Here is a 14,996-nt window from a genome sequence, read left to right on the forward strand (position 1 = left end):
AGACTCAATACTGGAGCTCTGTTGATAAAAGCCGGGAGGTGGAGGCCTTGCTGACACAGGGTTACGGAGAACAACACACACACACACACACACACACACACACACACACACACACACACACATGCATACAGACACAAACACACACACACACATACAGACACACAAACACATACATACAGACACACACACATACATACAGACACACATACATACACACAGACACACACATATACTGACACACACACGCACACATACAGACACACACACACATACGAACAGACACACACACACACATACGCATACAGACACTGAAGGATATTTCAATGTTGATTCACCTGTGTGTGTGTGTGTGTGTGTGTGTGTGTGTGTGTGTGTGTGTGTTCAAACATGAGTCTCTTATACCCACACCGGCACGCACACAAATAAAACCCCATACTCAATCGAATACAGACACACATTATTCAGGCATGCCCATTTGCACACAACTCGCACACAAATACTCACACACACACACACAAATTAACATTGGGTTCCCTTATTGAGTGTGTTTTTGTGAACGCGAATGTGGGCAAGTGTCTGTCCCGGGGGGAGGGGGGGCCTCTGTTAGATAGAGAAGGTCTGCCACCGGTGGGGGAGCACTTAAGAATTAATGGAGGTTGCCGTGGCAATGGACACGTGGGGGCGGGGGGGGGGGGGGGGGAGCCTGTTTGTGAGTAGAGCATGTGGATATAAGGGATTCAAATGGTCACAGGTGTGTGGGTATGTGCGTGCATGTGTGTGTGTGTGTGTGTGTGCTCGTGTGTGGGTGCGTGTGTGCATGCATGCGTGTGTGTGTGCGTGTCTGTGTGTGCGTGTTTGTGTTTTGTGCAATCTCTGGTATATGTGCAGGTGTGCGTGTGGTTGTGTGAAGATGGGACTTCAATGGATATCGAAATTTGCCAGAAAGTGTGTGTGTCATGATGAAAGGGTTACAACAGAACTTTTTGACGAGCCCATCTCCTCTGGCTTACTTTAACTCTCATGCCTCAACCCCCACAGCTATATAGCGCAACACAACGCATAACACTACGAATCCAGAGAGACAACACACTCAACTTCATCGTTTGGCCACACTATCGTTCAGAATATTCCCTGTTGGAACGGGGGACACGGCTACCATTGGAGACGTCGGCAATGATCGAAGGAGGTCCCAACAGACACTTTTCCCAGCGGTGTCATTGAAGGAAGAGCACAGGAGTGGCTCATAACACTACCAGGGATAGTAGACTCATCTTCACTGGTTTAGTCTACTTCCTGTACCCTGGTACACCCAATTTTTCATCTTGTGTGTTTGCTGATCGCAGCGCTGAATCTGTGTCTTTAGGTGTGATTAAGGCTGTATATAAATGTTTCACTCTCTCTCTCTCTCTCTCTCTCTCTCTCTCTTTCTCTCTCTCCCTCTATATATCTCTCTCTCTGTCTCTTTCTCTCTCTCTCTCTCCCTCTCTGTCGCTCTCTATCTCTGTCTCCGTCTCTCTTTCTCTCTCTCTCCCTCTCTGTCGCTCTCTATCTCTCTCTCTCTGACTCTCTGTCTCTTTCTCTCTCTCTCTCTCTCTGTCGCTCTCTGTCTCTCTCTTTCTCTCACACACCGATTTTGTATTAGTATTATGGGCAACTCCTGGGTATTCTTTGTAAAAACGTATCTATTAACACATTTATTTCATTGATTTAAGAAGTAGGGGTTGCCCAATTTTCTTACCTAAAAGTGAAATCAGGGGCGAGCGAGGGGGAGGGAACCATGGTAGCAGTTATTTTTTTCACATGAATGTCGGTTGTTAACCCGTTAATTATCTGGTTCTGTGGCCCCATCAGAACACTGCATTGGTTCAGTCATAAAACAACAGGACACAAACACATTTGAAGACAACAGGTGGGACAGAAAAAAAATTGGTAAGCCCCACCACGTTGGCCGAGTCTAAGTTCATAACAAAAGGAAGTTGATAGGACTACATCTACAGGCATGACTGAATCCACCCAACTTCCTAACTGGGAAAGAGTAAATCTTGACTGAAGACGCATCGGTGGCTATTTTGTACAGTTTTATCGTGGCAGTCACGAATAAGCTAAATAAAAAGCTATTGCGGCAAAGTAATAATCCCAAATTCACTCTGAAAAACAGACAACTCAATTCAACGTTTGCCACATCCCAGGATATTGCACTTGAGGTGCATCTTTTTTTCTCTGTGAAAAGCAGCAATCAGCAGAACAATCCAAAGAAACGATCGAGACGGTATCAATACTTTGAACCCACCTTCCATCGGGAATCCAGAAGACTCCAGAAAACGCGTTCTCGCGTTCCCCTCCTCCCCCTTCGTCTCCTCCATCTCCTCCTCCACCTCCTCTACCAGGATTTGGGGAAGGGGCCCTCGCCCCTTCCTCTTCTTCAACAGGGGGCTGACAGAGGGGCCAACAGAGGGGCCCGGCGGCTGGGCGGTCTTGGCCGGCCGCGAGAGAGACCCCGCTGGGTCCCGGCCTACGGCGATGGGCTGGGGGGGTTGTCGGGTCTTCCCTGCGCCCGGGGGGTCTTGATCTGCGATAGCTCCGACCTCAGGACCCTCGGGGGTTTCAGGTTGTCGAGGTTGGGGGGCCGGTGGGGCCGTGGTGGAGGACGAGAGACGCGGCGGCTGTTTGACTGATTGTGGTTTGGCGCCGAGGGATTCACTGCGACTGACAAGAAAACAGCCCGAAAAATGACCGATATTTAAAACCGAGCGTGGTTTAACTGGGTTTTTTTTAGGAGAAACTGTGTGTTGAGGCGTTAAATGTTTGCTTGGGTGGAACATAGTTAAATAAGAACAAGAAGAACAAGTTTATATGTAGGGTGACAAGCTATTAGCTCATGTTATATAGGTTTACTTTTGACACAACAAGCGACTTTTCAAGATAAATGGAAAATGGAGGTTATTTCCAGCCTCATTTTGTCCAATTAAAGTGGAACCGTCACGCTTTTTGTTATATAAGGGATAACTGCTTTAGTCATGGGTTCAAAATCAACTCAGTTTGGCTAGTTAAAGATGGACCATTTATCTTGTTTTCCAAATGGAGAACAGAAACCCAGGAACCATGACCAAAACAGCCAAGCAATGCTTGTAACTCATGATAAGCCCCGAAAATCACAAATATCCTATTTCCCCGTCACACTTTCAATCCCTCACAGTGCCCCTAAAAGGGTTGTTCAGGTAAACTGTGTTTGCTTGGTGTAAACCCTAGTCTTATAAATAAAACACAACAACGGCATTGTTTTTAAGGAGACACACACACAGAAAATAAAGATATCCAACCTTGCCGTGCTTTTCGTTCTGACTGTTACTGTCACTGGGCCCGCTGGCAGCTGGTGAACTGGTTCTGTCTCCATGGCAACAGAGGAGATCTTCTCCAAACCGCGAGGCGTCGGCAGCAGCGGTTCCCACAGCGACGAGGTCCTCCCTTGGGGGGCTCCAGAGGCTTCGTCCGGGGGCCTCCGCGGGGGGCACTCCCCCCCTCCGACCATAACTCCACCTCCCACCCTCTGCTTTTCCAGCACCCGCTTCCTGGCCTCCAGTTTCTTCACCACCTGGGGGGGTATGGGCTCCAGCTTCCCCACCGCAGACCCTCCTCCACCTCCTCCTCCTCCACCTGCTCTGCCTGTCCCTCTGGGTGCGTCCCTGGGGGCCAGCTGCTCCATGGAGCAGGCCTTCCTGAGGCCAGGCTTCCCCACCAGCCTCTTGATGCGCTGCAGCTCCTCGTTGAACTTGCTCTGGAAGCTCTGCACCCGCTGTGCGAGGCTGGCAGCGTCCTCCAGTGACGAGGCGCGCTGCTTGAAGGCCGAGCGCCGCTGCGCCGCCCCCTGCAGCACGTGACTGTCCTGCTCGGGGAGGCCTGTCCCCGCCCGCCACCCCCGGGTGCCGTCCGCATCCGCGTCACCGAACGAGGCAGCCCTCGCCAGCCGGGGGGGCCCTGCCCCCGGGACCCCGAGGCGCTCCTCGAACGCCCGCACCTTGTCGAAGATCTTGGGCGCCGCCCGGGTCGGTTTGGAGGTCAGGTCGCCGACCGCGATGGTGTCGTCAGAGATCCTGTTTTTGGGCGTGCCGGAGGTGGTTGGGTACGGTGAAGTCGAGGGTGGCTGCTGGTTGGTGGGGGAGGATCCGGGGGAGAGGGCTGGAGGGAGGGCCTTAGACAGGACGGTCGTCCTACCAGGTGTTGGAGATCGAGGGGGTAAGATCGTTAGACGTTGGAGAACGTTAGGTTTGTGACGGAGACCCCCGGAGACTGGTGGTCTAACGAGAGTGAGGGGTTAGAGGGTTCAGACGGTTAAGAGGGTTAGATGGTCCATTAGGCGTCTTTCACACAAAACTCCGGTGGATGAGTCTTGAGTTTTGTGTCCAGGGTGTGCAAGTGTGTTGGGTGTTGACTCCGGGCGCATTGTAACTTATTGTTCAAAGGGTGAGGAACTGAAATGGTGTCACTATGGGATGGATATAATATTGTTCCTCATATCTATTGTCAGGACTAGTTGGCATTTGTTCATGTGTGGCAGAACAGAATCTAACGGAAGGCAATATGTCATTCGATGCTCAAAGTAACATCACCAAAAATCCTTCAAAACTACAAATGCCAAACACATGCCATTTAAAGAATTTGTGAAACACACAATGCACTTGTGTTGTCCACTTGACCAGTGTTATCTTTTTGGAATAAATATTTAGAAAAAAATGTCAAAAAATGTCATGCTAATATTAGCTTTGGTTTCAAAATCTTGCAACCCATGCAAGAGGTTATTCCAAAGGGGGGGGTGGCATACAAAATGTGCAAGGGGCCTGTAAAAAGTGTCATAGTAATAAAGTGGTGTTTATTGACATCAGTGGAAACGTCAGATCAACAGGATGGAAAGCCACGAAAGACGTTAGTGGGGTCGGAAAAAAGAAACGTTAAAAAGTTTCAAACCAGAGTAACACTTCAAACCAGAGGGAAAGTATCCACACCGCCAAAAACACCAAACCAAACCAAAATGGAATCAAAGGAAAGTGTGAAGGTGGACCAACAATGGAGCGTAGCTATGATGGCATGAAAAGGCCTCGTATCGTACCAAATACAACAAAGAAAATTGTAAAAAATCTGCAAAAAATCTGCAAAGTCTATGCGGGATTCGTTTGGCGTAATCCTTAATGAGTTGAGTCTCTACAAATTTTTGGAGTGGCCGGTCGCTTTTCTTTTTCGTTATTTTCCTTCTCCGTCAAACCTTAAAAACGGCCATGGTGGGCGCTATAGCGGCATAGAAAAGGTCCTCCCGCGGTACAGGCTGAACATGCTGCCGTAGTAGTCGCTCCCTACACACACACTTTCCTCTGATCCCTGCGCGGCGGCGGGCAGCGCCAGGTTAGCGTGGGACGCCCGCATCAGGGGCTCCACCCCAAGGTGCCGGACGGGGGGCAGGCACCCCCTGGCGTGGGCAGCTTGCCTTGCGGGGTGCGAGGGGTCCTGGTGGGTGTCGTTGGCGGCGGTGGCGCAGGTGGAGGTGGTACCGCCGGGGGGCCGGGACCCCAAGGCCCTCAGTTCCCGCTCCACGATGGGGTCAAAGCCCCCTGGGAGGGCGGCGGATCTGTGGTGGTCCGAGGCGTGGTGGTGGTCCTTGCCGCCTACCGCCGTGGTGGTCCTCCCTTCTTCCTCACCTGGAGGAGGGGGGAAGAGGGGGAGAGGGGGGGATGTAGAGAGAGAGGGGAGAAAAGTGGAGTGGGTGAGAAATGCGCAGGAGAGGGAGAGAGAACGATGGGGAGAGAGAGGGAGATATAGAGAGGAAGGGGAGGAAAAATAAGTGTGAGAAAGAGGGAGATAAAGAGAGAGGGGGGAGGAAAAAGGGATGGGAGAGTTATAAGCGGGAGAGGGAGAAAGTAGGGCAGAGAGAATGACGGGGAGGGAGAGGGAGGAATACGGACAGAGAAAGGAAAGAGAAAGCAAATTACTGTTTGCCAAATACTCATTTACCTGAGTCAACAGAGGTCATGAATTAGGACATCAGGTCATCACTATTTCTCAATTTTACTATCCCTTCTGCATTAAGTCCTTATCCTAACACATTCTGGCTAGACTCCTATAAGACTTATATATTTTAGTCTTACGTTCGTATACGTCTGCTGTGAACTTTAAATATCAAAACAAGACCAGCTTCCAAAGTGTACCGACTGCAGCCGGGTGAAAGGCTGAGAGACGATTAGAGTCACTGCCTGGCGACTCGAAGGGAAAGCGGTGCGATCTCACGCATGGACTGTGAACCGTTTCCCTCTCAGGACCCTAAAGACCATTTCAGCCTGTCCCCGCGTGACTCACGATCGCTCCCGGGAGACGGGGAACAGGTCAGCGCTCCACTTTGGGTCCCGACCAATAGTTTAAGAAACGCTGCAGCATCTTGAAGAACGCTCCTTCCCCCCTTCCCCCCTCTCCCTCCCCCACCTTCCACCATCCCATCGCAATTGAAGAGATGATAGACGTTTTATTGATGAATGAGAGAGACACAGGAGGCTTGGGAAGCAGAAAAAAGAAAGAGAAGTCAGCATCTTCCTTTTAACGACACAAACGTTAGAATGGATAGAGAGAGAACGAGAGAGAGAGAGAGAGAGAGAGAGAGAGAGAGAGAGAGAGAGAGAGAGAGAGAGAGAGAGAGAGAGAGAGAGAGAAAGATAGAGATACAGAGACAGAGAGCGACAGAGAGAGAGAGAGAGAGAGAGAAACATTTATATACAGCCTTAATCACACCAAAAGACACAGATTTTAAAGAAATCATCTTCTGGCAGTAACTTTCATTTTCATTTTGGCTCGAGTGCACAATGCAGAAAAGCTCAATTGTGATTTCAGATTGATATTTTTTTTTTTGTCCTTAAGATAAATAAATGATTCACCTTGATTCAGTAGCTTTAAAAAATATTTTAAAAATAAATAAATAATAAGAAAGAGTGAAAGATGACTTGATATGAATCTGCTTTCCTTGTTGTCATGACAATAGCAGCCCTCGGTTCCTTATCGTTTGGTTCAGGAAGCCACCAAGACGAAAACCTGATATCGACAAAACGCGTTTCTGAACAAGCATGGGGGAAACACGATAACAAAACCGGCCATTTCTGTGTGTCTTTATTTAGACATGACAAAACGCAAAACCAACTGGCCAGTGACATATCCTGCGATATTCACCCAGCAATGCAAGAGTGAATCTTCACAGAAACCTTTGCACAACAGTAATGTTCTTAGCATCCAATAACGGCATCCTCTTCCTTTCTCTACATGGGCTCTACGGTTTAGCTCATTAGCTTTAAGGTATTATAATTAATATGCAACATAAGCAGATTTTCCCGGACTCATTGGTACAAATCAACATCATTGGGTGGAATAATGAGTGGATGAAGCCTGCGCTGTGTTTTGGTTCTGTGGTTCTTAAGGCCTGCGCTGTGTTGTGGTTCTGTAGTTCTTGAGGCCTGCACTGTGTTGTGGTTCTGCGGTTCTTGAGGCCTGCACTGTGTTGTGGTTATGAGGTTCTTGAGGCCTGCGCTGTGTTGTTGGTCTGCGGTTCTTGAGGCCTGCGCTGTGTGTTGTGGTTCTGCAGTTCTTGAGGCCTGCACTGTGTTGTGGTTTGCGGTTCTTGAGGCCTGCACTGTGTTGTGGTTCTGCGGATCTTGAGGCCTGTGCTGTGTTGTTGTTCTGCAGTTCTTGAGGCCTGCACTGTGTTGTTCTGTGGGAAACGTGAGTAGCACCTGGGCCGATTGGCCCCTAACGCTACCTGAACCGCTAAGTGGGCCTCTACAACCAGGACTCCCTAACAACCCTCAACCGCTCCGACTCATTTATTATGTCATTTAAATACTCAACTGAAAATAATCACACTCCGTTTGAAATACACGCTAATGTGTCATTTCACTTTTCTAACTACTACTTTTTAACAGACTGTTGCTGTACTGTCTCAATACTGATTGACGGCTGAAATTATTATACCGTGTTTTTTTTATTTACCCTTAAATTAGAAATTGTACTTCCAAGCTGCTTACTAGAAATAGGGACATTGACCCTCATTTATCAAACGAGCGTACGACAGAAAACGCGCGTAAAATGGACGTACGCTCATTTAAACGTTGAGCTTGGCATTTATCAATTTGAACGTGAGCGCAGGCTGCGATGAAATCTCACGTCAGGTCTGAGCTTGTGTACGCAAGTTTTTTTGGCGCAACATACGGGTATTTCACTGATGAATACTGCAGCACAAGTAGCTGCATGTTGCACATCTGTATTAATTACTAAATAAATTGGAATTAGCCCAGCCGTTCAAACAATTACAATCAAGTCAGGCCTAATTAAAAACAGTATTGCTATGAAAATAATTAGAATGTGACAGGTGAAATGTTTATTCAGCTGTCTATATAAACAGGAGCTTTGCCAAATAGGTGGTCCAGTCTCAGCGATGGCAGATCTGGCTCTGTTAGAGGACCTCAACGCACGTCTAAGACGAGAGAGAGTTTTTCGAGACCGCGCCGATTTTTTTATGGAGAGCGATGAATGGCTCTTGAGTCGTTTTCGTCTCCCAAGGCATCTCCCGATGGAGCTATGCAATGCTTTTGGAGCCACAGTTAAGGCGAGAAACTAGACGATCAAACGCAATACCTGTGCCAGTGCAGGTGTGTTCTACCTTGGGGTTTTTGGCCACCGGGACCTTTCAGCGGGAGATCGGGGACAGGTCTGGTATTTCCCAGCCAAGTATTAGCCGAACCATGCCAGCAGTTTTGGCAGCTATAATGTCCCTCTCCGAACGTTATATTAAATTCCCATATAATAACGATCAGCAAACTGGAATCAAACGGGATTTTTATGCTATTGCTAGGTTTCCAAATGTGATTGGTGCGGTTGATTGGTATACCCATGTGTGTATGAAGCCACCATCTATTAATGATTACGCGTACATCAACCGCAAAAGCTACCATTCAGTTAATGTTCAGATTATTTGCGATGCCAGAATGTCAATCCTGAACATGGTAGCCCGATGGCCTGGGGGCACGCACGATTCTTTTATTTTCCAAAATAGCAACGTTGTGCATCGTCTACATCAGGGCGCACTACATGGTCAGAGTCATCTCCTCGGTGAGTTACGCTGCAGTCGCACTTTTATTTCTCTTGAAAAACGTCTAAGACATCGCACTAAAAGTTCGTTGTGATTCATCTAGGTTACAAAGGCTATGCCCTGAACGACCTACCTAATAACTCCTCTGGCTCATCCGAACACGGATCAGGAGCGCAACTTCAACAGCGCTCACACGCGCACAAGGGCAACAGTGGAGCGATGTATAGGCCAATCATGAGATTATTTGTGCAATTACTTTGTAACACGGAAGCTGTAGATATATATTTTTTAAATAATTGCAAAGGCCTTTTTACCACTTCCATGACTGGTCTGGAGTGCATCTGTTTCTCCTCCGCCACTTATGCCCGAAATGGAGGGAGACCTGATGAGACCAGCCACTCGCTCCTCAAATGCCGTCAGTTCAAGGCTAGGGTCCACCCGGCCTCCTCCCGTTTCTTGCTTGGCCCGCTTCACAGCCGCAACACGTTTTTTGGTGCTGAGCTTCATGTCGGACCATTTTTTCTTCACCTTATTCGGAATAAAATAACTTTAACGCAATGCAAACAAATATACAACATATATGTGAAATGTTTTAAGCTGGATAACAGAAATTTTAAATTTAATTTATTATTTAGCCTAATTAATTTAATTAACAAACCTCTTCCGTAGCCCGATGAACATTGGAAACACTATTCACTGCAACATTTATTCCTTCCATATAGCATTCTTTTGCTTGCCTTTAATGCCAGCTTTTAGGCTACCAAACAAAACCAGACGGTTCGCATCCACCAGTGACACGAGCGTCTCCATTTCGGTCTCGGAAAAATTCCTCTCTTTTTTTTACCGTTGGACGTTTCTCCATGTCGTAAAAATTAGGGGCGAGACTTCTGAAGACGTGCTTTTATATGGGCGTGTTACGTTAATTACGATCGATCTCCGCCGCCGTATTTATCAACACCAAGATCCTTTGTACGCTGGGATTGGTGTGATACGAAAGTTTCGTGAATCTCACGTTGGTCCTATCGTAAGATGAATCATGCGTTCAGATTTGCGCTAATTTCTACGTTCGTTTGATAAATGAGGGCCATTGTCTCTGCGCATGGTACTGTGGATGAACATCACGGTTAGCAAGCTAACCGTGTTTGTTAAGATGTGGAAGATAGGCAAACAAAACCCAACAGACCCAGTGTGTGTGTTCGAGGGTCTTACCTGGGGGTCCTCGATGGGTGCCTTGAGGCCTCCCCAGCCCAGCCTTGGTTTCCATGGGGCCCAGAGGCTCAGTGGCCTCGTCTTCTGTGGTCTCAGAGTCTGAGGAGAGGACAAACAAACAAACACAGTCAGTGGCCGGGAAGAAACAGTCACACAGTCGACGACGTGAGGAAGAGGTGGAGGTGGGAGGAAAAAAACAACCCAAAAAATGAAAAATACAAAACAACAGTGTAAATTTGGTCTCGTCTTGTTTGTCGCCATGGTTCCTTTGTTTGTTTTTTGTCAAGAAGCTCCTTGAGAAAGGTCAAGGAGCCCCTCGGTTCCATTGTACAGGAGCGGAATGAATTGATACTCTAACCGTGACACCGGGTCCGCAGGGTGTGGAGAATATAAATAGAGACCGTTCTGTCAGCTCCCCTCGGGTATCCTGTTCTTGAGAGGTTGGGATAACTTTGGATACGAGTAGAAAAAAAAGGATTTTCTCATCCCAAAGTTACAAACATGCGATCGTAGATCTGGCACCCTCCCTCACTGAGCTTTAAAGAAAGACATATTGTATGTCCTCTGGGACTCACGTTTTGGCATGTTCTTCAAACAAAACAAGAACATGCAGCAAAAAGAACAACGTTCAAACTAGTGCAATAAAAAAATGTACGTAACATTGATAAATAAATGCAAAGGAGATGACGAATGTAGAATTCAAACGGAAGAGGGTGGGGGCAAACGATAGCAGGGGGGTGCTCTGGTTGGGCTTGTATAAGGACAATGAGGACCACCACAACGTCACATGACACACATGGCAACAGGGTGGAAGGAGGTGGAGGGGTTGGCGGGGTTGGCGGGGGTGACGGCAGTGCCAGTGTTGGTGGTGATGGAGGGGGAGGGATGGAGGGGTGGAGGGGGACAGACGGACAGGCGACAGGCGGTTATCATCCAGCGTTTTTTTCTTTTTTTACCATAGCTTTGCTTTCGGCAGGAGCGGAAGACTTCGCTTCCATAGTGACAGCAAGAGAGGGCAGACGGGAGAGCAGCGTTACTATGGCAACCAGCATCCCTCTCACCCACACGACCAGCGGGCCGCCTCTCGGTACCCATTAGAGTCTAAGAAGAGTCCCTCCTCAGCGGGGGGAGGGGGGGCAGGCCTGGCGGATAACGTTTAGCGGTTAGATGGCGCTGTCACAGGGGCTGATGGGGGTGATGGGGGTGGTTGGGGGAGTTTACGCTCAACGACAGGATAGGAAGAGATATAGACGGAGCAGGATTTGTTTTGTGTGTGTCAGGGGGGTGGGGCTGGGGTGGGGTTACGTTAAGGCAGGGGTTGGGGCAACACAAGCAAAAGCATTCGTCTTGAGTGTGATGTTGCCGGGTGTGAGTGTATGAGTGTATGAGTTTGTGAGTGTGTGTGTGTGTGTGTGTGTGTGTGTGTGTGTGTGTGTGTGTGTGTGTGTGTGTGTGTGTGTGTGTGTGTGCTCATCTGTGTATGCATATCTGTGTTCGTTTTCCTCTGTGTTTAATAGTGTTCCTGTCTGTATTTGTGAACATATATCAGGGTTTGTGTGTTTACCTGCGTGTTTATCGGTGTCTTCTTTTGTGTTTTGTTTATCGGTGTGGATCTGTTTGCGTCTGTGTGTGCACGCAGACGTAACCACATCCACTGGAGCTAAACAGCTTGCACACCAGGCCAGCAGAAATCTACTGCAATGTAATTACCCCAAGTTATAGCTCAGAGTGTCCCGCTGTGATGTACTGCATATAGGAAATTAGGGCGCAGTAGCTGAGGGGAAATATGATTTACAGTTATGTAAGTCTCCAGATTTGCAATGTCAGATATAAGGTAAAACACCCCAGAGGCCAGAGATGAATTAGTGTACCGGACGGGAAACATGGCGCTACGACTCCCGTTCTACCGAGTACTTGGTAGAACCCGGTCTGGAGTCACAGCGCGGTTGGGTCGGCGTGAACCCAAAACATGCAACAAACCGTGTGGTACAACATAGTGTGTGGTGCCGTGACGGTAGTTGCAGTGCGCCAAATCACCTTTCAGTTTGTGGGGGCTGTGATTATCGCCACGCACCCTTAAACCGGTTTGCTTAAGGTTGCGTGGACGATAAGAACACCTTTAGTGTAGTGAGATGTCAAAACGTGGAAAGTGTTTTCTACGAGCTGTGGAGTGCCCTCAATGTGGGCCTTTAAAAACCATTAACATGACTTATTACTGGTGCCGTTACACTGGCACGTTGTACTGGAATGGCCTTCGGACTGGAAATGAACCGGAATAGACTTGAGTAACGTATGATTGATTAGAATAGAACAAGACATAGACAAGTGGAGTAGAATACAATAGAGCAGCATTAAATAGAACAGAGTACAGTAGAATAGAAGAGAACAGCATCAAATAGAACAGTAAATAATGTAATATAAAGCATGTAGTCCAAAATAATAGTTCTTACAATGATAGAATAGAAGAGAATAGCATACAATAGAAGGGAATACAACAGTAAAGACCAGGATAGCACAGAGCAGGGTAGAAAAGAGTAGAAGAGGACTGAACAGCGTAGAATAGAGTTGAGTAGAGCCAAGGCAGAGAGGGTCGTCCTGACAACACACCATGGGTAAATCTTCCAAAAGTCCGCGTGGAGTGTCCCGTCCTCTGAAACAAACGCACAACACCACAGGTTATTAGAAGAGGACAGCGGAGTCGAAACAGGACTACGCCCATATCAAGCCGCGAGTCGTCAGTTTCTACCACGGGACGACCAATGAGGGGATTTATTGTTCTGTTGGGTGCTGGTCTCGTCCTAAAAGCCACATCTCAATGCCTTCTGTGCAAAACAACACACTTGCATGGGTTTGTCCAGACATTTGAGCTCAAGGTAATGTTGTTGTCCATACAGGCTACATAGGACAAACAGTTGTGTATTTCAATAAGAAACACAGCGCTATGAAGCAGCCAACCTCAGTCCACACAAGTGGGAGCTGTGGCCCAACTGGGCCACAACACCAGTATGACATGTCACAACCTGGAATACATTGATCCGAGAGAAGTGCATTATGGGTACTATGACTTCAAAGTAAATTTGGAAAGACGTTAAAGTAGGGGGGAAAAGTCAAAGATGAAAGAGTGATTTCAGTGGAATTACTCGGCATCCAATATTGCCATCCCATAATTCCCCTCCTCTGTTGAGCCTAACAGTTTGATAAAGTATCGACCGCTATAGGAGGTGGAGGGTTATCCGCGCTGTGTAACTGAATTCTCCAGAAGCTTCCATTCTTGCTTTTCCCATTGTAGTCCCCTCTCCACCGCCCGGGGCAATCATATCAGCTATTCCCAGACACAAACTGGGAGCCAAACACCAACCATTTCAGAAGCCTTCTCAATAAAATTAATCCCTTCCTCGGAGAGGCAGAGGGATAATACCAAACACACCACAAAATACAAAAAAAATGAAACAATAATTGCTTCCATCCAATCACAAGGGCAGAAAAAAGGCATATTAAGAGGTGTCAGTTTGATACGGAGTAAATAAAGAGATATTGGAGGAGGTTTATGTAAGTTGCACCCTTCTCCACATCCTGTCTCCCCTAGCCGCTATAGCCTACTGACACAGTTCTCCTCAAAACCCTACCTCTTCACATAACGACTGTCTCCAGTGGGCTGACGGCACGCACACACACACACACACACACACACACACACACACACACACACACACACACACACACACACACACACACACACACACACACACACACACACACACCTTCAGGAGTATGTGATTTCTAAAACAGGTCTTCCACAATTTTCCAGGGATTCTGCTGACCTTTCCATTGTTACAGTTACAATTAAACCCCTTTATAGGATAAGAGTTGGTCATTGACAACGCCTTTTTCGAGTTTTTCAGAGATTTTCCAACCTGGCTGCTTTAAATACAGCTTTCTACACCGGCCAACCCTTAAATATTTAGTTCCCCTCCTGAAAACATTCCTTTCTCTAGATTGATATTGCGACCCAAAACAGTAGTGGCTCACAATGTATCTACCCTCTCTTCTTCTCCTCGCCTCTCCTCTCCAGAGGACCCCCTGAAGTATACTCCACAATACTACCACACACTTTGTCTCGTTATTTCGAAGAACAAAACAAAACGAACATATCAAAGCAAGGCAATCCCCTGTTCCCCTCCCGGTCGGCGGTCCTGATGACCACCGGAGCTGGGCTCTCTACCGGCGTGCCTCAACTATCATCCTGTCTGCTCAATGCCAGAGTGGAATTACGCTTTAGTTCTGCATTAGAAAACCTCAAAGCGTAGAGGCAAAGCCACCACGCTGAGAGAGAACAGCAGACGCTTTGGTTCCTGCTTCCCGGTATTCTGTATCTCCCAGAGAGAAGAGAGGGCGAACTTACCTGAAACCGCTTCTTAGACCAGATCTTCTTCATCTCTCGCAACACCACTTTCTCTCTCACACAGTCAGCAGGGATTCACGTCAGTACATACACACGTTTAGATCTAGACATATAGGGATTTATATATATAGAATATATGTATTTATTTATATTCATATATATATATAAATATGTGCACGCTTTACACTAAAACATCCCCGGGAACCGTCACGAGGTGTGGCGTCCGGAAAAAATCTGAGTCCAAATGAGATTCGGCTTTTGTGTGGGCGTCTT

The 14,996-nt window shown here is 47.6% G+C and overlaps 1 protein-coding gene across 1 annotated transcript in view; it reads right to left on the minus strand.

The window, feature by feature from the left end:
- Positions 1-14,996, minus strand: part of LOC115541713 (striated muscle preferentially expressed protein kinase) — a 149,851-nt gene that overhangs the window by 94,920 nt on the left and 39,935 nt on the right. The window contains exons 3-6 of the mRNA XM_030353559.1: positions 10,322-10,420; positions 5,288-5,687; positions 3,321-4,310; positions 2,291-2,706 (exon numbers count right to left, since the gene is read on the minus strand). Of these exons, the coding sequence (XP_030209419.1) occupies positions 2,291-2,706; positions 3,321-4,310; positions 5,288-5,687; positions 10,322-10,420 (1,905 nt within the window). The remainder of the gene's footprint in view (positions 1-2,290; positions 2,707-3,320; positions 4,311-5,287; positions 5,688-10,321; positions 10,421-14,996) is intronic.

This window comes from Gadus morhua, chromosome 4 (genome assembly GCF_902167405.1).
Source record: "Gadus morhua chromosome 4, gadMor3.0, whole genome shotgun sequence".
Classification (NCBI taxonomy): Eukaryota; Metazoa; Chordata; class Actinopteri; order Gadiformes; family Gadidae; genus Gadus; species Gadus morhua.